Source organism: Pyrus communis, chromosome 7 (assembly GCF_963583255.1).
Source record: "Pyrus communis chromosome 7, drPyrComm1.1, whole genome shotgun sequence".
Taxonomy (NCBI): Eukaryota; Viridiplantae; Streptophyta; class Magnoliopsida; order Rosales; family Rosaceae; genus Pyrus; species Pyrus communis.
The window spans coordinates 5583634-5603535 of NC_084809.1; the positions used below are offsets into that span (position 1 = coordinate 5583634).

The 19902-nt window shown below is 36.9% G+C and overlaps 4 protein-coding genes across 5 annotated transcripts; 3 read left to right on the plus strand and 1 right to left on the minus strand.

Annotated features, from left to right (window-relative positions):
* Window positions 1-2028: 2028 nt before the first annotated feature.
* LOC137739191 (peroxisome biogenesis protein 22) lies at window positions 2029-5609 on the plus strand. The gene is made up of 8 exons (XM_068478738.1): window positions 2029-2277; window positions 3002-3235; window positions 3326-3373; window positions 3634-3690; window positions 3793-3894; window positions 4083-4148; window positions 4975-5076; window positions 5204-5609. Exons 1-8 carry the CDS (start codon window positions 2173-2175, stop codon window positions 5306-5308), a joined length of 819 nt encoding a protein of 272 aa, XP_068334839.1. The 5' UTR covers window positions 2029-2172; the 3' UTR covers window positions 5309-5609.
* A 1111-nt stretch (window positions 5610-6720) lies between these two features.
* LOC137738732 (histone-lysine N-methyltransferase ATXR2) lies at window positions 6721-10785 on the plus strand. The gene is made up of 14 exons (XM_068478207.1): window positions 6721-7004; window positions 7072-7157; window positions 7427-7740; window positions 7894-8006; window positions 8109-8140; window positions 8455-8600; window positions 8814-8901; window positions 9144-9192; window positions 9289-9343; window positions 9525-9594; window positions 9672-9741; window positions 10159-10235; window positions 10378-10434; window positions 10542-10785. The coding sequence occupies exons 1-14, from the start codon at window positions 6839-6841 to the stop codon at window positions 10650-10652; spliced, it is 1434 nt and encodes a 477-aa protein (XP_068334308.1). The 5' UTR covers window positions 6721-6838; the 3' UTR covers window positions 10653-10785.
* A 164-nt stretch (window positions 10786-10949) lies between these two features.
* LOC137738733 (zinc finger CCCH domain-containing protein 13) lies at window positions 10950-16221 on the minus strand. 2 transcript variants are annotated; one of them, XM_068478209.1, is made up of 11 exons: window positions 16026-16221; window positions 14548-14658; window positions 14285-14318; window positions 13911-14034; window positions 13748-13804; window positions 13136-13233; window positions 12951-13022; window positions 12625-12839; window positions 12032-12228; window positions 11496-11705; window positions 10950-11297 (listed from the first exon to the last, which is right to left on the minus strand). In XM_068478209.1, exons 1-11 carry the CDS (start codon window positions 16219-16221, stop codon window positions 11253-11255), a joined length of 1359 nt encoding a protein of 452 aa, XP_068334310.1. In that variant the 3' UTR covers window positions 10950-11252. The 2 variants fall into 2 exon arrangements, with proteins under 2 accessions (XP_068334310.1, XP_068334309.1); XM_068478208.1 differs by having other exon boundaries at window positions 13905-14034.
* LOC137738735 (uncharacterized) lies at window positions 16190-19498 on the plus strand. The gene is made up of 9 exons (XM_068478210.1): window positions 16190-16787; window positions 16907-16954; window positions 17075-17134; window positions 17210-17293; window positions 17390-17494; window positions 18010-18123; window positions 18223-18323; window positions 18700-18811; window positions 19082-19498. Exons 1-9 carry the CDS (start codon window positions 16329-16331, stop codon window positions 19211-19213), a joined length of 1215 nt encoding a protein of 404 aa, XP_068334311.1. The 5' UTR covers window positions 16190-16328; the 3' UTR covers window positions 19214-19498.
* Window positions 19499-19902: the final 404 nt, after the last annotated feature.

The window sequence follows — 19902 nt, forward strand, 5'->3', positions numbered from 1 at the left end:
TTTGAATGGAGAATAACTTACATAGCACAATGGGTACACCACTACGTGATATCTTGTGCCAATGAAACAAGAAAATGGACAAAAATATATGCATGTTTTCATTTAATTGGCACAAAACGCCACTGTAACGAAACCCGTGTCATGTAAGTCTTTGTGGTGAAAATAAACAAAGTGATGTGCACCTTTCTCAATTTTCAGGGTGGTCAGTTGGTTATATACCTGTCTTTTGTATGTTTGTATATAAAAGGATAAACTCTTCTGTTAACGATCATGAGATTGATATGTAAGTATGAATTAGTTTAATATGAATCATCATTCGATCACCGCCTTCTCACATATATTAGATGACATTTGTGAATACATTAGGGAGAGGCCTTAGTTCGAATTTCGTGGATGACGAATTCAATATCAAATTAGGTTTGTTCATTGTGTGATTTTACCAAACTCCATCTGCTTCAGTGTGAAATATATGGTTGTACTAAAAAAATACCATTGGTGAACGAATCAAATTTTAAGTTTACTATGGATAAATTCAAATATGTTGAGATACTAGAGAAAACTAAATGGGGAAATACAATGCTAAGCTAATTTAAATTTCTTTTTTGATTGAAATGCCAACATTCTCCTATTGTAGTTAAACCACCCTATACCATTGGTCACCTGGGATTCGAATTATGAATGGATCCCTTTTGGGACATAATTTAAAAGAACAAAACCCAACCAAAATTTTAGTATTATCAAAAATGTTTGGAGAATTTTGAAAAACAAAACCGAACCAAAATTTTAGTATTATCGAAAATGTTTGGTATTTCCGTGTGGTTTGAGAGGGGAGGGAGAAGGTGAAGAAGAAGCAGATGAAGAAGCCCAAATCCACACGGATAAAATCATAATTCATTTGCGATAATGTTTGGTATTTCCGTGTGGTTTAAGAGGGGAGGGAGAGGGGAGGGAGAATTTGATCCTGTAAAGAGAAAGAGATAAAATCATAATTCATTTGCAAATTGAGCCTGGAAATCCAAATCCAATTTCTTAGCAGTAAACGCCAGAAAAAACCCCAATTCAATGTCTCTGCAGAGATACGATATTAATTTGGTAAAAATGGGTATAGATCAAAATTCATTATGCAATTTTCAGTTTTTGATTTATTGTGTCATTTGATAAATTGACGCCAATTCATATATTTTAACAATTCTATATTAATTAAATAACAAAAGAGTAGGGTTTTTTTTTTTTTGAACAAACAATGTGAGGTTAGTCTCATAATGGATTAACAATAATAAGTTCAAATTTTCTTTTGACGAGAATCGAATCTAAACAGGCAAGTTTCATTCATTCATGAGTTTTGACTTTTTATCATAGAGATAATATACTATGAATGAGTCTGTAGGATTTAAGGTATGAAATCAATGTCATAAACGATATTAAAGAGAGAGACTTGTATTTCGAATCACTTAGTCTTTAAACAAAGTTTCTAATCGTTTGGAAAGTCAACTAAACAGTGACTATCATGAAAGACTAATGTATATCGTTTTATATCGGAACGGCACTTTAATATAATGATAAAAATTTCGTATTCAACCATCTTGTATTTTGATTAACCACTAAAGAGATTAAAATTAACATTGTCTCGTGCTACGCATGCTAACCACACGTTGAATCTACATGTGTTTGTCTATTAACAGGTTCACTGAATAATGACTGCCTAATAAACTTAAACTATAAATGTATATCATATGTCGAACATTACAAAACCTATATGATGCATTTCACATATCAAACTTTTTTGTGATTTAAGTAGTCATTTGCAAATCTCTCCATAAATTATATCTCATACCTTTCGTCAAACTTTTGTGATTCGTTGATAACTTTGCCTTTAAAACAAAGGAAGTTTTATTTTTTATTAACACATTAAAAACAAAAGCTTAAACACAAAAGCAGAAGATAAATAAAAAAAAAAAATAAATCCACAGTTTCGCATCAACACCTCTCTCGTTTCTCTCACTTTCGTCTTTGACGAAAGACACAAGCTTTCGCTCTCTGTAAATTCCAGAGATACATGTTCGATGATGGGAAGGAGGACCTGAGGTCTTCAAGCTGATTCTTCACCAATACTTGCTTCTCAAAACGACGCCCTAAGCTTCTCAAAACGACGAATTCTCGTTGGTTAAAGCCATGGCCGAGTCTTCAAAGGAAGAGGTGCTTCAGCTCATCAAGCGCTTCGGGGCTTATCTCACTGTCAAGATGTCCAGTCTATTCCCGATCTCCCTCCACAATCTGGTTCGCACCTCAATTTTGTGCCTGTTTTCGTTGTCTTTTCGAATTTTCTCACGGATCTCCCGTAAAAAATTGTTCCTTTCTGTCGATTATCTTCAATTGCTTCATGAGTTTTCAATTTGTGTTCCAAATTTTGTTTTTTCATTTGATTAGGGTCCATTTCGGTGCTTGTTTTGATGTGGATTGATTTGGGATGTAGGTTTTTTGAGAAAATTTGGTGTGTAAATGGTCCATAACAGGAAATTAGAGGAGTTTGGGGATATAACCATATTGATATTTTGTAGTGTAGGGAAAAAAGATATGTACTTGCGAACATTTTGATGTTGTTATGAGTTGGGCCATTGGATTTTTCAGTTCAAATGACTTAGTGAAGCTTAATCACCATTACTTTATCTTCATTTTATGAATTGTGATGCATGCAGCTGCGTCCGTGTCTGTGTCTTTGTCTGCACCGTGTCTTGTAGTGTACTCAAGAACCGTGGTTCATGTATGTTAGTACTCAGGAACCTGTAGTTACCGCATTAGTGTACTTTTTGGACAATGACTGGCTTTGAACTGAATGTCAATGCTATGAGTATAATTGACTAAGGTGAAGAGATAGATACTCATGAGATAGGTGAAGCTAATGCGAACCCTGTCAAGTGATGGGTTGTCTAGAAGTATCAAAGTAGTGCTGGAATGGGAATGTAAAAGTTGAGTTGTCTAAAGAAAATTTATATGGTGTCAGAATTCACGTTCTATTGGGGCAATTGCGGGCTTTGCTGTCGCAATAGTTTTCACATGGAGGCTGCTGAGATCACCGAGTGGACCTCAAAGAAGGCAACCCAAGCGACAGGCACCTGCATCGAGTAGTTCTGGCGTCAGTTCAAATTCAAATGCAACATTGACAACTCCGGGAGTTTCATCTTCAGAGGACTCCAGAACCCAAAACGTTGTTGATGAATTTTTTCAGCCAGTAAAGGTAACTGTCAAGTTATGAGTCTGCCTTATGGGTTTGGTTACCACTTTGTATTAATATGGTTTATGCTGAAGCCGTTTCTTTTAATTACAGCCTACTTTGGGGCAAGTAGTTCAGCAGAAACTGAGTGAAGGAAGAAAGGTAAGTGTAGTGCTTTTCAGCGTCTCACTGCATGTTGTGAAAATTTCACGGTGAAGTTACAGAACCTAAGGTTTTACTTTTAGATGTTGCTGTACTTCACAACTAAAACCGCCAAGCTTCAAATGGTTCAATACTGGCTATTTAGCTGGTATTTGATACCCTGTGGAGTAATTTAATATACTGAGAATCTGTTTGATCTTTTTAGGCAAGAAAATTATTGATTTTGAATCAACAAATTGACCCTTTAAGCTTATCTGTAGGTAACTTGTCGTTTACTCGGAGTAATCCTTGAGGAAAGTACCCCGGAGGAACTTCAGGTGTTCTAATTTTCTTTCCAGCAACATTCTTTCCGTAAATTTGCTGCTAGAAATTGGTACCGAAAAAGGATTAACATTGCCTTTTTACGTTGTTCCTGGCAGAAACATGTTACTGTGAGGTACTCAGTGCTGGAAGTACTCTTGGAGATCACAAAATTTTGTGATCTGTATCTCATGGAAACAGTTCTCGATGATGAAAGTGAAGTGTGTGCAAGCCTCTGTCTCAATCATTTTACTTGTGCTCTGTAATTTTGTATGAGTTTAATAGGTTTCCTTGATTGTTGTTTTACTTCATTTTTTTGCTCATGGTATTTAACTGTTGTGGTCTATCCTCGCCTTTTTCTTTTCATTCTCGTTGCCATTTATGAAACGATATTGCCTATTGCTTTCAGAAAAAGGTTCTAGTGGCTTTGGAAGATGCTGGGATTTTCACATCTGGAGGTCTGGCCAAAGACAAGGTAGGTATATGGATTGATAGCATTATGAGTTAACTTTTAAAAATCCCACTAAAAATCTCACCAACTCTTTTGGTTATTCTACTTGCTTCTTGTTGGTTTATGTGTGCATGCAGTTGTTTTTGGCTTTCTCGTCATTTTTTTCGTTCTAATGTCAACCATGAACAAACAAATTTTATTTGAGCCCATAAGAAATACAATAGAGCTTGTGGAATGAAACATGATCTTGGAAATTCACCAGTACTTGTAATCTTGGATTTCACTATTTCCATGTGGGTCGAATGAGATTAAGAGTTATAATGTACGGAGATTGTGGTTTACAGAAGATTAGGGGTCAACCCTGGAAGGAAGGCCCAATAGTTGCTCAAATTTCGAATTGACTGTGGTTTGAGTTGTGTTCTTGAATGAATCAACCAAACAAGAATATTTGGCCTGACACTCAAAAAGTGTTTTTGAGTTTTAAAAACTGGATTTGAGTTGAATAACAAACGGGCCCTAATATTTCCAATAGGCATATTTTTCGAGCATATTGAGATGTGCTTTCCTGATTGTCTTATTATATTCTAGTCAGATTTGGAAGTGTTTTTGTTATAATTGATAAATGAAGTTACTATCACTAGTCTTGCATGGCGCAGCGAACTGTGCAATATACTCTCACTACTAGGCTACTAGCTTGTCAATCTAGTTTTCGTTAAGAGGACATGACACAAATTATAGATGCCCATCTGATATTTTCAATTTTTCAGCAGTTTCCGTACATTTCAACTTGCCAGGATGCTGCTATTTCATTCTGTTTCTTGCGTTATTTAGTCTTGTGATTTGATTGCAGGTTCTCTTCTGTAGCACAGAGAATGGACGGACTTCTTTTGTTCGGCAATTGGAACCAGATTGGCATATCGACACAAATCCTGACATCATATTCCAATTATCTGTATATTCTTATTACTTACCTAGTTTGTCCACACAACATTCTTCGATTTCATTCCCCATGTTCTGATGCATACGCTTCATTTCCATGGCCGTCATCTGAGTTATTCCTTTATTTTTGTTGGTTACAGAGGTTTATCAAGTATCAGCTTCACATATCTCCTACCAGAACGGAACGGGCTGCTTCTAATGCATTCAACTCCCCATCCTTGGAACAGTTCTTTGGACCTGTTTGACGCCCCGAGAAACGAAAGATAAGAATACAATGTTTAGGTTTCTATTAGGGTTTTCTTTTCCCCACATTCGGGTTTTGTGTCGATCGTACTTTTGAAGTTCCGGCTGCAGCTTAACAATGCTAAACGCCGGTCATCGTGTCGGTGTATTTTTGTATCCTGTCGTTGGTAGTCAGATGATAGACTTGCTCTGTATCACCCCACTGTTTCAAGGGACAATCCCATTGTTTGAAATTTGTTGGATCAAATCGAAACTCCGACTTCAAATTTTCATGAAATGGTTAATGCTATTGTTTGCAACTTATTATCTATGCGTAAGGTGGAAGTTTGAAAGTATTTTTAAAATGACTGAAAGTTTTTTTGGTGAAAATATTTTCGGAATCAATTCTTAGTAAAACGCGAGCGAATTCTAGAAAAATATTTGAAGTGTTTTCTAGAAGAAGCATATACTGTAATCGTGCTATTAGAACCTCAAAATGTTTTCCTTTAAAAACAATTTCAGTCATTGTAAATATAGTTAACTAGCCCTAAATTGCAAACTCCATAAACCAAAGTAAAGTTTGTCCAAATTACAAGGTCTACAATCGTAATTTGACTTTATAATAAAGTGAAGAAAATATCTTAATTTTGTCGGCAAAGCAAATGAAAGAAAGGGGTTTATTCTTTTTTTTTTTTTTTTTTTTAATTTGCAAATATATCCTTTTTTTTTTCACATAAAATTAAACAATCATATCAACCCTCGCATTTTAGGGTGTGACAATGTTACAGATGTTAGAGGTTATATTTTATTTATAAAATTATTTAAATTTTCTATTTTTAATTCAACTATTAATTTTTTACTATTTAGTGCTATGTAGCATTACAGAAAAATTACATATCTTGATTAATTTTTTAGAATATTTTTAAAGTTTCTTCATCATCTATTATTTTTATTATTCTTCGAAAAATCTTCATTAAATAATAATAGAATGACCAAAATACTTTTAATTTTTGTCAAATCATTTTAACCTATTGTTTATTAAATTGAGGGCATATTTGTTATTTTGATTCTTATATAACATAATTTTACACGGAATGACCAAAATGATTGATAGAATGATCAAAATAATAATAGAATGACCAAAATACTTTTAATTTTTGTCAAATCAGTTTGACCTATTGTTTATTAAATTGAGGGCATATTTGTTATTTTGATCCTTATTTAACATAATTTTACACGGAATGACCAAAATGATTGATGATAGACAAACTCATATCACTTCTATTGATTTCAAATCTCAAAACTAAATAACGTGTTATGAAAATCTGAGAAAAAAAATCTGTTTTTAATCAGTAGTCTTGATTACTTTTGCTTGGATAATTTGAGTTTGACTCCTTTGATCTGTAATATTTAGAAGAAAAAACTGGGTTTTGTCAAATATAAAATTGGCCTTTAACTTACGAAAGGAAAAAAGGCGCAAGTCGTCCCTTTCTCCGCCATTAGCAATTTAGCATTCAGCGAGCAACTCACTTGTTTCTACCGTGTGTGTTTTGATGGAGATCGTTTGCCCGATCGATGCAGAGCTGGGTACTGAAATCTCTGCTCTTCTCACACCACCTTCACCCGCCGACGTCGAGGAGTACTTGAACGAGCTCATTCAATCCAGCAGCAGGCAATGCAATGGCATCACAGTTAAACAAAACGGAGAGCTCGGGAAAGGTAAAACCCGCATTTTATAAGTTTCCCATCACTCGTTTCGATCTGTAATATGCTTTTTGATCTTCAGGTGTGTACGCGGACTCGGACTTGAAAGAAGGAGAGCTTCTTCTCAAGGACCAAATGCTTGTGGGTCTTCAGCATTCTTCCAACAAGGTCTTGAGTTCTAACTTTCTCTGATCCAAAGTTTGAATTTTTGCTTCTGGGTCTTTTCAGTTTTCATTGTTTTTTTGTTTTTTTGTTTTCGCAATTGGGTGTTTTTAGTGTGTAGCTTTTGTTTCCGTTTCATTGCTTCTGTTTAGCTTTGAAATTGGGAGGAGACTTGATTTGCAAGAATTGGGAATTTCTTTGATGAAAGACTTTATCTTTTGCTTTTGGGTATTTAAATTTAGTTTTCAGTGTGTTTTTTCAATTGGGTTTTGCAGATTGATTGTTTGGTGTGCAGTTTCTGTTTCCGTTTCGTTGGCTCTGTTGAGCTTCAAATTGGGAGGAGACTCTATTTGCAAGAATTGGGAGTTTCTGCCGGCCGAGATTGCTGTGAAGCGGACTACTCAGCTGAAGATGAAGACTTGGATGACTCAGGGCCTAGCAGTTCTATTTACAAAGAGAAAGTTCCTCTTCCGAAAGGGATTGCGGAATCTGTAATGAATGGTGGTCTAAAGTTGCCTTACTCCGATAAGTTTTCACTGCCTCCGGCTGTTCCATGTCCTGGTGGCTGTAAAGAAGCTTATTACTGCAGGTGGGTAAGCCAAATTTTTATGTTTGAAGCATGTTGGACTATGACAATGGCACTGGAATAATAAATGAACTTGCTTTCATTGGACTGTGGTCTATCTCTTTGTGAATCAAGTACCCAATAAATAACTTGTTATCTTGTGCCAATATCTTGTAGCAAACAATGTGCAGAGTCTGATTGGGATTTATCTCATTCCTTACTTTGCACCGGGGAGAGGTCCAAGGCAATCTCTAGGGAGGCACTTGTAAAATTTATACAGCATGCCAATGGTAGGATGAGCTGTACCTTGTAGGTTATATCTTCTCTACCTTCTTATTCATTTTCCCACTATCGTCTTCTAATTGTATCCTTATTTTTTTGGCTTTTACCAGACACAAATGATATATTCCTCCTTGCTGCGAAGGTACCTTCTATGACAAACAGCAATTCTAATTCCAATCTCTTATTTTTATGGGTCTGAACTTGTAGCAAACTATCTGATCAATACTTTTAGACTGTTTGGTCTCAGTTTGTCATGATATGTTTTTGGGATGGTTCGCCATGGGTGGTAGCATTACTTTTCTGTCGTACTATTTGAAATTTGAATAATATGAAAGCATGATGGAGTACGTGGTACCTTATGTGTTACATGTTGTTCTTGTCACGCTCCATAAGTCTTATACCATGTGATATGATATAAGTCCAATTAGTTGACCAAGTTCCTTGGTTTATTTTCAGGCAGTGTCTTCCACCATTTTGAAGTACAGGAAGTTGAAAGTGGCTTATTCTGAAGACCGAGAGAATACACCAAATGTTGCAGGCAGCCCTTATCTATCTTTACTCTTAAAAGCATGGAAACCAATATCAGTGGGACACAAGAGAAGGTAGCTATATTATGTATATAGTGAATACTTGCTGTTGTGTAAATGATCTTAACTGCTCCTTATGTTATCCTTGAAAAGGAAGAAGTGTTTTCCGTGCATAGGGCAGAAGTATGGAATACTAGTACATGTGCAATAAACGTGTGCAATAGTTTTGCAAATGTTTACATGACGGTTTCTTGTTTCCTCCTTTTCTCACATTTTATTTTCTCTTAGGTGGTGGGACTGCATTGCCTTGCCATTTGACGTTGAACCTTCTGATGAAGCTGCATTTAGGATGCAGATAAGAGAGTTGGCATTCACGGTAGTACTCTCTCTCTCCACTAGATAGGTTGTTTTAGAAATTCTAGTTGGAGCACTATATTCCGTTGTCATCTCTTGAAAATGTTGTATGTTCTTATTTGGGATTGTGAGCTTCCAAACAAGTCAAATTAATGTTTATTTCATATAATCGTCATGATCCAAAATATTACTAGCAGATTCTTTGATGCCTCTGGTATAATATTCTGTTATTTGAAGTTCTAACTGTATATTTGAATCTTTCAGTCACTTGAACTCCTGAAGGCAGCCATCTTTGATGAGGAATGTAAACCACGTATCCTACCCACTTTAGAACTTGACTTATGTTTTCTTATTAGAATCATGCTTACTGTTTCTGACAGTTAAATTTGAACTCCTTGACTCTTCCCAGTATTCTCCCTCGAAATCTATGGGCATATAATTGCCATGTTTGAGTTGAATAATCTGTAAGTCAGAATTTGCCAAGGGTTTATCCCCTTTTCTGTCTCATCCATTGAATATGTAAACTGTGCATGCATCCAAAATGGTGCCAGCAATGGTGGTTGAAGTAATTCATGCGCTTTGTCAAATTGCTTTAATAATTTGCTTGAGTCATCAGGCTCTTACTTTCATTTCACTTTGTTTCAGTGATTTGGTTGTAGTATCTCCAGTGGAAGATTATTTTTTGTACATTGATGATCTTCCGAATCCTGAAAAGGTTAGAAGTCATACTTTTCTCCTAATTTATTCGAAAATTTGGATGTTCTGATACCATTTTCCTGCTATTCATAACAGAAAGAAGTTGAGGGTATTACACGACCATTTTTGGATGCTCTTGGTGATGACTATTCTGTTTGTTGCCAAGGTATCATGCTCTTTTGCAGTTTCTTCACCATTATACGTTATATGTTCGCCAATTTACTTTGTATTAATTTTTTAAGCTGTTCTTTTGTACTTTATTCTTCTTGGTGCTGGACTACCTCAATGCTTGTTTCTGCCTGCACACATATTTATTCTCGGTGCTGGACTACCTCCTTGGGGTTAAGGGTGTTCAGTAAGCGTGAACTTGTCGTGGTGGAATTTAGTTCTCATTGTTCTTACTAGGAGATCATTGGTGCTTGTAGAGCATACATTCTTTGCATGTTGGATATATAAATTTTGTTGCTGTTATATTTGCCTTACAAACTATTTTAAAAGCTAATGGTCAACAAACGTGGAATTGTTTCTCTCAGTGTGGCGAGGAGAAATATTAACTTCCAATGTTTTGTCAATTTTGTTTTAGGCACAGCGTTCTATCCTTTGCAGAGTTGTATGAATCATTCTTGTAGTCCTAATGCGAAAGCATTCAAAAGAGAGGAGGTATGTAAACTTCCAAGTTCCATATAGTAATTGAGATCTTCATGCAAAACCACGGTTCAAAGCAAACACCATCTGCAACTTTTTAAAGCATTCCTAAATTAATTTTTGTGCGTCTGCATTCATGCTTGTTCTCCATTACCAGGACCGAGATGGCCAAGCAACGATAATTGCACTTAAGCCGATTTCCAAGGGGGAAGAGGTACGAAAGTGAATGTCCAACTCGGTCTAGTATGCCATTTATAAGATCGCAATATCCTTTTATCGAACTTGTGTGCAAATGCTGATGATCGCTTTGAATTTTTCCAGGTTACCATTTCTTATGTCGATGAAGACCTTCCTTACAAAGAGAGGCAGTCATTACTTGCAGATTATGGTTTTAAGTGCAGGTGCCCGAAATGCTTAGAAGAAGAGCCATAAACACTGCTAGATAGGTCCAAGAGGATTCAAAACGAAGATTGTTTTTTTTCATATTTTTCATCCCTTTGTAATAGTAAAAGAATAAATATGTCAACCATTTAATTTTCTGGTGATGAAACCGCATGTTTGTCAACCATTTAATTTTCTGGTTTTACGTTGGTGCTTCCTCGTTTTCCCATTCATGTTTCAGCATCGTTCGATTCATGTTTCATACACCTAATCAACTCCCTGCGCATCTATTATCCCACCATCCCCCTCCCCTTAAACTGCATTAGAAAACAAGACTCCGACGAACGCTGAAAAGAAAAGAAAATAATCTTCGAAAAGAATGAATATAGTCATATGTTACTACACTGAGCTATGCAATCAAGCTTGATCCATCAAGCCTTAAAAATATACATGTAGAGTTATAAACTCCATGTAACGCAACGAGGAAGATTGTACACCAAATACATTAAAAGTGCTTCTGTTTATCCACCCGCGTTCATTCACTTCAACAACTTTGCAAAGCCGGCATCAGATGTAGGAGATACACGAGTCTCTAACAGCTAATACTTGAACTAAATTTATCTTCTCCCTGCTAAATACTTGCACCATCTCCTACTCAACTCCCTGCACGTCTATAATCTCATCATCTCCCTCATGCTGCATTAAAAAATGAGATGCCATTAGACACTGAAAAGAACATTTGACAAAAGAATGAAATATAATGACGGCATGATCTGAATACTTGACAGATGATATCCACTGCGTTGAAAGCCAGAATGTCACGCGAGAGGGTGCATGAACAATGAACTTCAATAAGCAATCATAAACAATGAAAAGCGCACGAAAAATACTGACCTGCGAATGGTTATTTCTAAGGATTGGAGGTGGTGGAGGAAGGTCAAATGAAAAGCGTCCTCTCTCATATGCAGCTCCTTCCTCAATTCTAGCAGAACCATTCTCAACCGTCTCACTTTTATCCTCCAGTTCAAATTCAACTTCTGTGTCAACTGCGTGGGCAGCCATACTGGTAGAGGGTACGACAGGTCCTGACTCCGAACTCTTTAACTACACATTTGTTGTCCAAAAGATTTCAGTGCAAGTATTAATATCAGCTGCACCTTTATTTAAGGCATACATGCATAGCTTTCGTTCAAGGTGGAAAAATGTTAGTTCAGGGTTGAAAAAGAGGACGAAGTTCAGAGGCAACTCATTCTGACACAAAAGACGTGAGATTAAATTAATTGAGAGCATGCAGCAATGTCAGTGGAGTTAAACTGAATCAGGAATTTCAAATTGCCTAAAATATATAGCTGCTGGCTTCAGCAAATATTATGCCCACTGTATCTGTATAGCAATTAAACAAATTTCCCATAGAAAGTACAAAGATGCACCTTATCTGCAGAGAGGATGCCTGAGGAAGCAGTCTTTCTCCTGTCATGTTTGCCTTGCTTTGCTAAAACCTTTGGACCACCAATTCCATTGTTCACTGGCTCCTCCTTGTCAAAATTTGATTGAGTAGGGTGTATGCTCCACCGAGAGAGCTTCTTTGGTCTGCTAGATGTTGTCAGATGTCCTCTTGTTGGATGAGCTGGTACACATCTCTAAAGTGTGAGCACCCATAATAAAAACCGCACACGGTATCCATTATGGAAACAACTTCAACAATATAGTCCAAAGTCCAAGTAATCAAATGATGCACATGAATTTTGAAGAAAAACTGATAAGCTAAAAATCATTAAATTAGCAAAATCTATTTGTTCTTTGAAAAGAAGCTAAACATGTCTAAGAATGGTGCACACAGAAAATAAACAAAACCACCCACAAATGATGAGACTCTAAACTCTAAAGGGCTTTTATTTATGCTTATTCTGCTTTCAACAAACAAAAAGGAGGTTGATATATAAAACTTCAAAGCTGAGAGAATAACAAACTATATATTTCATCAAATCCACAAAACCCCATACATGGAAATGTAAATGCCTACCACTTTGTTTTGATTCTTTGGCGGTATCCCTAATAGCATCCAGCCTTTTCTTGCTTGGAGAAGCATCATGCAGCTGCTCATTATGGGGGTTGACTGGAAAACCAGTAGTCTCACCATCACTAACAATATTAATGCTTGAATCCTCTTCATTGGCATCAGTTACATAAATATCTAAGGCAAGCTGATCTCCCAACTTATTAAGTCGGACCTGTGATCTACAGATTTCAATACAATTATCAAATTCCAAGAGCTCTCTACAAACTCCAATAATGACTGAATGCCAAACCAACCAGAGGTATTTACAATATTAAAAAAAAAATACTTGCCTCTTTAGTTGGTCTTGTATCTTTGAATGACGAGAATGTGCTTTTACAAACTTATTCACCTTGTAGGAAATCCTGAAATTTTGAAATCCCGGAGAAAAGGAAGAAAGATCAATCAGTGAGTAAGACTTCCGTAAACATGCTACCCTGTAGCAGGCAACACAAATTCCTTACACACCATTCAGTACCTCTTACATTCCTCTTTCTCTTTGTATAATTGAGCCTCAAGCTCCTTAATTTTAGAAGTGAGACTATCCACTTCTTGAGACTTCTCTTCCACGTGAACCTGAAAAATAACAAACGCATTGCATGCAAAAAGTATAACTAAAGGACATTCAATAAATCATGGCAGAAATCCGAAATAAGCAAACAGTTTAATAACAATGAGAAAACAGAAAGAAAGACCAAAAGGCAGATTTTTCAAAAAAAAAAAAAGTACTCAATAACTATCTGAAAAGCTTTAATACAACCTTATATTCCCACCATCTTAATGAAAGTAAAGTGATATCTACCGAATAAGATACACCTAAAACAGCTTGCAAGAGCCAACAGCATGACCGAAAATGCAAAATAAATATTTTTTTTTTTTTTTACAGACTAGTGCTACAACAGCATGGTATCATTTTGACAAACTTTTTTTTTTATCAATTATTTTCAGTAACAACGTCCACAAGAAGTTGCCCAAAAGACCATTGAAATTTAGATTGGCATATTCACATTTACATAAATGAAAATTAACTTGCAAAAATCACAATTTTGTTGACCAATAAAAAACATAAGTTTGGGTAATTGGAACTGACCCCTAATTGAGATTTACGGTTATCAAGCATGGTGATCTCTGACTGCAATTGCTTTAACTGCTCCAAGTTCCAAGGAAGAATATCAAAACAGAATCTCAACCAAGATTAGAAAGCATAGATGAACTCGTGATGAAAACTTTTGAACAGAATTTCAGACCTGCACCTCAAGAACACCCGTCGAACTAAGTTTAATATTGGCTTCTTTAGCTTCATCTTCAGCCTCATTTGAAATTCTCAAACTTCCAGAAAAATCGCTTTGGCCATCCAAGTGTTTCTTCCTTCTTTTGCTGTTCACCAATGAATTTAAAATGAAAAATTAAAGTGATCAGGAAAAATTAAAGTGAAAGATTTTTTTTTTTTTTTTTTTTTTTTGTGCTGTTTATAAAGAGTAGATCATTAGAAGGATAAATGCTCAACATGTGTGGCATTCACAGAGAAAGAATATATAGAAACGAATTCCCCACTATAATCAAAGAGCTGGAGTTTGAGAAAATAAAAGAGAAGAAAATTGCAAAGGGATCCATTTATTTAACTTACCTTTCTCTCTCAAGGGACCTGGATGGACTATATTCTGTAGTTTCATTTCCGCCAAGACAGTTGCAGGGAAAAAAATACAGTAGTCAGACTTTATGAAAAGTGAAAAAAAGGGACTATAAACCAAAATACGTTCGATAACAGACTTAACAGTTACATGATGCTGCACCAAACTTTGCTCATACGTGTTACTGTTAGGCATAACTAAAGAAAGAAAAATATGGAAAACAATACAACAGAAGATTTAAGTAAGAGTGCTTCCTAACCACGAAGTATATGACGGCCTCTTATATGTCTCTCTGGTGAATAACTTCGCTGCGGAGAATGCCTTCTGTCAAGCCTATCCCTCAAGTCATCGCCTCCAGAGTCCCGCCCACCTACAGAGAGTGAAGAAAACTTTTCAGTAAAGCATATCTAATAACTAGCTACTAATTCGTCTGTCTAAAGAATCAAGGAGAGCAACCCTTATGTGACAATGAGGCTAAGCTTACCATGTGGAATAACATGAGTAACATAATAATGAACAATAATGCTGAATCCTTGCCAGTTTCAAAGGGGCCATACACAGTAGAAACTACTGGTCTTATATAAGAAATTGATATAGTAAACCCATGTGTGAGCTTAAAGATAACCTTCATATATCAGAGAAACATTGGAAAGAGGAGAATTGGGATTCCCGTCATCTTGCTGAACAATAGTATAAAGCCGCAATCAGAAAGTTCAAGAGATTCTCCAAGGTTTCATATAAGGATACAGATATAAATTATCAGAACAATAGTATAAAGCCGCAATCAGAAAGGTCAAGAGATTCTCCAAGGTTTCATATAAGGATACAGACATAAATTATCTGAAGCACACGTAATAATTTAGTTTCTTCTGACAGAACTCCCATAAAAATAGCATTCTTCTCCATCTCGGAAATATCTTGAAGATATAAGTCAAGACAACAAATAAAGAGAGTACCATAATCCCCTTGAAATTCATTAGCTGCAGAAGCAGCAAATAGAAAGTACGCATATTCACCAAACCATCTTGTGTCTTAACTCTATTGAAGAAGATATATTCCAGAACTATGTAACGCTGATGATCCATCATAGCATATCGAAGATGCAACATAATGACAAGGTTCCCCACAGAAACACCACAATTGGAATCTGCTACCATCAGGGACAATCCATACTGAATCAATTCGATAACCTTGCTAGTCAACATGAACCTGGGTTCCCCACAGAGATTTTGATAGCAGCTCTAACCACTGAATGACTAAATATGCAATCTTTCTGGAATAGTACTTTAACTCCCGACTCCCGAGTCTGTAAACATACATGCTCCCATTTGCTCCATCGCACGAAAATAATATATTATCCGAATTGCAGACACATCATTGTTTCCAACATGGGAAGGATTGCATTAGATGATCATAAAACAGAAGACAATTCCAACATACAGAGAGAGAGAGAGAGAGAGAGAGAGCAGTTAATCACTTGAATTCATTAAAATTACAGTAAATTATGTAGTTTCAAAGAAAAATATGCAAACATATGACTTAAAATCTACAAAAATTACTATAAATTATCAAAATTTGACAGTAAATTGTAATTCTGTGCAACCCCAATACAGTTACAAGTTCATCTTCAACCCAAAAATAAAAAAAAAATAAAAAACCCACTTTCATAAGATAAGCAGAGCTTCTGAGTAGGTCACTGAAGAGAAAAAACCAACGTGAAGCAAATATTAATATTACCGTGAAAGGATCCGCCCGAGAAGCGACGGAGCTCCGCCTCCCCGTGAGCAAACGAGCAGCTCTGCCGCGCGCACCGCCCTCTCTGATACAAAACACACAGCTTCGTCTTGAACAGCTTCCTCTCCGCCATCTCCCCAATCAGAATATCGGAAGCGTAAGAGCTAAGTTGCAGAGAAAGGAAGAAAGGGAAGCCCATTATATATACTTACAATACTACTTCATCACTGACCGTACACGTGTCCCCATCAGATCATATATAGGCATTCAGCAGTAGCGTACGGTCCAGTCCTTGACAGAAATGTTATGATTCGCTCGACCCGCCTGGTCGCCTCACTCTACTCGCCCGAGTCCCGCCGCGTCTTCCTCTCTCTCCGCCGTTCTCTTAACTCCTTCGCGCAATTCTCCACCGTCAGGAATCTCAGATTTGCGTCCTCTGCCATCGACGGCGGTCCGCGTCAGCGCGAACCGATGCGCCCCCTGATGGACGCGGAATCACCTTTGCCCGACCCGGCGTCAGCCGAAAACTTTGTCCACGTCGAGAACCCTATGATTGAGGATTTGTCCGATAGCATCGTAGGCGTCGATGCGCCGAGGGATGAGTACGACGACGGCATTTCGATGACCGCCGTGGCTGAGAGTTTCGAACAGAGGAGGTTTCTTCCTGAGGAGCTATCGAGGAGCGTGGTGGTGCTCACTTGTGAGTCCACGGCTGAGGGCGGCGTTTGCGACGTGCATCTGGTTGGAACGGCACACGTTTCGGTGGTAAGAGAATTCAATTCCTGTTTGGTTGGTGAGAAAATTCGAAATGGCCAATTTCTGTTTGGTTGGTGAGAAAATTTGAACTGAAAGCTTTGGTCTTTGGTTTTGTGTGTGGTTTGTAGGAGTCGTGCAGAGAAGTTGAAGCCGTGATCAGCTATTTGAAACCAGAGGTGCTTAATCCGTTTTGAAACTTGCTTAATAAGGTTTATATTAAATTAATTCTGATAACAATGTCATGAAATTATGTTAAATTATAATAAAGTTTACGAATTTTCTTGTGATGAATGTAGGTTGTCTTCTTGGAGTTGTGTTCTAGTCGAGTGGCGGCACTCACCCCTCAGAATTTGAAGGTCTGAGTCTATGTTCTGGTTCGGCGTTAATTTTTGAATAACCAAACATGATTACCAATGCATTTAATTTATCAGGTACCGACGATGGGAGAAATGATTGAAATGTGGAAGAAAAAGCACAATGCTTTTGGCATTGTTTACAGCTGGTTCCTTGCAAAGGCATGTTTTCATCTTTGATCCAACTATACCAAGCATAATTTCCATATGTTCTCAGTATATTCAAGCGGTGGAATTTTCGTGTCATTTTTCTGCTAGGTTTCAAGTAGGCTTGAGGTGTTTCCCGGTGCTGAGTTTCGTGTAGCATATGAAGAAGCAATGAAGTATGGTGGTAGGGTGATACTTGGTGATCGCCCAGTGCAGGTATAATACATTATACCTTATCATTTTGGTGTTCTGATATCTATCATTTGCAGCCTGCCCAATGCACCCCTGGCTACATTCCACCCTTTGACTGAAGAAACATTTATCAGCTACACAAGTAATTTTGATGTGTAATGAAAGTGCAATTTCATTTTAAAGGCTGATTATGATGAGATTTCTTCCAATCGAATGCCATAGCTTTGCTTTTTTTGTTGACAAGATGCACTCTAGATGAAACTGTAAACCAGACTTTTGGAATGTTTATTCCCGAAGTCCTCTTTCATGTCCGTTCCTTGCAAATTTGGTGGCAGTTTCAAAATTCTAATATCTATTGCATATTTGCATCTTAAGTGTCTTACTTTTATGTTTCTTTGTTCTTTTTTACACCAACCCTGCTACAATAACTCATCTTTTTCAAGCTGGCTTTCCATACTTATCTACCTGTATTTCAGACTCTGTATAATTTCCCTGGTGAAGAACTACTATGATATATGACTTTACACTGACTGAAACAGATTACCTTACGAAGGACATGGGCAAAGATGCCACTTTGGCATAAGATAAAACTGCTATATTCCTTACTTTTCCAAGCTGTCTTTCTACCAAGTCCCGATGCTCTTAATAGTATGGTAAACATCTACTTGATTTGTTGAAAGACAACCACTTCTCCTCCATGCTGCTAATGTTTAGTTTCTTGTGATTAATGATTTGTTCTTGCGTATATTCAGCTTAAGGAAATGGACGATGTTGACATGCTGACTCTTGTGATTCAAGAGATGAGCAAGGAGTACCCCACTCTAATGGAAACACTCGTACATGAGCGAGATCAGTAAGTATTCTTCTGAGTTAACTATTCAATCAAACTAATGCTAAGATCAAAAGATGATGCCACATCTGTATAACTTTGTCCTATCACAGTAATCTGCTTCATTTCAGCCCTTATACCGTGAACATTTTCTTGATCACAGAGGTTTAGTTAGTAAACAAGTAAGTAATTCAGATGTAGACTAAGGAACGATGCTGATGATGTTATTGGTTTATATTAACTATTTCAAATGATCCAAATACGAGCTCCATGTATGCTTGTGGAGGTTGGGGTGTTTAGATAAACAAATTTCATTTTGATTTGTGGACCATAAATGATTTTTGTAAATTCTTATTGTTTTGTTGATCTGATTGCTTGATTTTAATGGTTGGATATTTAGGTACATGTCATCTACATTACTGAGAATTGCCAGCGAGCATCGTTCAGTAGTTGCAGTAGTGGGAAAGGGGCACCTCCAAGGAATTAAAAAGCATTGGCAGCAGCCTGTTGTGGTTGGTGAATCCTTCCTTTTGAATAATCTTTATAGTTCCGTTTCAAAAAGAACAATAATAATCTTTATAGTTTTTATCTTATCCCACTCGTCGGTAGTGGTTATACAGGAAAATCAGTTCCTTTCCCATTAATGCTCCTTAGATTTGCTTTCTGGATCTGATTTTTCGTTGATGGTTTCTTGAATAGAAAGTATGTGTTTGCATTTTTTGACAAGTATTTCCTACAATTTGTCTCTAAACTTCCATGCTCTGTTTTTCCATGTATTGCAGGTGAAGGATCTTATGGTAATTCCATCACAAAAGTCCTTTTTTACCACCGCAAGGATCCTTAAATCTTTGGGTGTCGCGGTAACTGGGGTGGCCATAGTATCAGGCATCTATATTGCATCCAAGAGGAAGTAAAGCTCAGAAAATGGATACTGAACAACTGAATGAGAGGTTGAAGGTCAGCCAATATACACCATGTGATTCTTTGTTGTTGAGCAATACTTCCGATTACCCGAGGGAAAATGTACTAGAAGTTAGATTTTTTTTTCCTCCCACCCAAATATCTGAATCCATTATACTGCCAACCAATTGGTATGGATTTACGCAGTTGCCCGTTGGAGGCGGCCAACTGCCTTTGTTATTTTCGTTTTATACAGTTTGTGTTGCTTTACCTGTACTTTTAAGCCGTTTTTGCCCTTTAATCAACAGAATGTTTCTCTGATTTTGTAAATACTAGTTCAAGTTACAAAGGCTCTTAAACTTTTGGTACAAAATTTTCAATAGTCCCACGGTCCGACCCTAAAACCGTGAGTTTAATCGACGGTGATGAGGCTTGGTAAGCAGATCTGTCGACAGAAAACTACGTCCGGACAGTAAACTTCACGGTTATTTCCATCTGGCTACACCGTTTTGGCCAAAATGAAGATCAAGGACACTGAGTTTTGTTTTGAATCCTTCTCTCGGTACAAGTACAAAAGGAGAAAAGCCCCTCTCGGTTTACAATCTTTAAGACCATTAGTCAAAAGCACTTTTATTGGTTGATTTGTTTGGGATAATTTGTTCATCGTTCTTTTATAAGAATGCAAAAGCACTTTTGACTATTG

What these genes read in the sequence shown, in the direction of transcription:
- LOC137739191 (XM_068478738.1), top strand. Translation starts at nt 2,173, where the DNA reads ATGGCCGAGTCTTCAAAGGAAGAGGTGCTTCAGCTCATCAAGCGCTTC. An exon ending in AACTGAGTGAAGGAAGAAAG is followed by an intron (nt 3,374 to 3,633) that starts GTAAGTGTAGTG and finishes GCTTATCTGTAG; the next exon opens with GTAACTTGTCGTTTACTCGG. An exon ending in ACATCATATTCCAATTATCT is followed by an intron (nt 5,077 to 5,203) that starts GTATATTCTTAT and finishes TGTTGGTTACAG; the next exon opens with AGGTTTATCAAGTATCAGCT.
- LOC137738732 (XM_068478207.1), top strand. Translation starts at nt 6,839, where the DNA reads ATGGAGATCGTTTGCCCGATCGATGCAGAGCTGGGTACTGAAATCTCT. An exon ending in TGATGAGGAATGTAAACCAC is followed by an intron (nt 9,193 to 9,288) that starts GTATCCTACCCA and finishes GACTCTTCCCAG; the next exon opens with TATTCTCCCTCGAAATCTAT. An exon ending in AAGCATTCAAAAGAGAGGAG is followed by an intron (nt 10,236 to 10,377) that starts GTATGTAAACTT and finishes CTCCATTACCAG; the next exon opens with GACCGAGATGGCCAAGCAAC.
- LOC137738733 (XM_068478208.1), bottom strand. Translation starts at nt 16,221, where the DNA reads ATGGGCTTCCCTTTCTTCCTTTCTCTGCAACTTAGCTCTTACGCTTCC. An exon ending in ACCGTAAATCTCAATTAGGG is followed by an intron (nt 13,234 to 13,747) that starts GTCAGTTCCAAT and finishes GTTATTTTTCAG; the next exon opens with GTTCACGTGGAAGAGAAGTC. An exon ending in CAAAGAATCAAAACAAAGTG is followed by an intron (nt 12,229 to 12,624) that starts GTAGGCATTTAC and finishes GATGTGTACCAG; the next exon opens with CTCATCCAACAAGAGGACAT.
- LOC137738735 (XM_068478210.1), top strand. Translation starts at nt 16,329, where the DNA reads ATGATTCGCTCGACCCGCCTGGTCGCCTCACTCTACTCGCCCGAGTCC. An exon ending in TCAGCTATTTGAAACCAGAG is followed by an intron (nt 16,955 to 17,074) that starts GTGCTTAATCCG and finishes TGATGAATGTAG; the next exon opens with GTTGTCTTCTTGGAGTTGTG. An exon ending in TTGGTGATCGCCCAGTGCAG is followed by an intron (nt 17,495 to 18,009) that starts GTATAATACATT and finishes TGACTGAAACAG; the next exon opens with ATTACCTTACGAAGGACATG.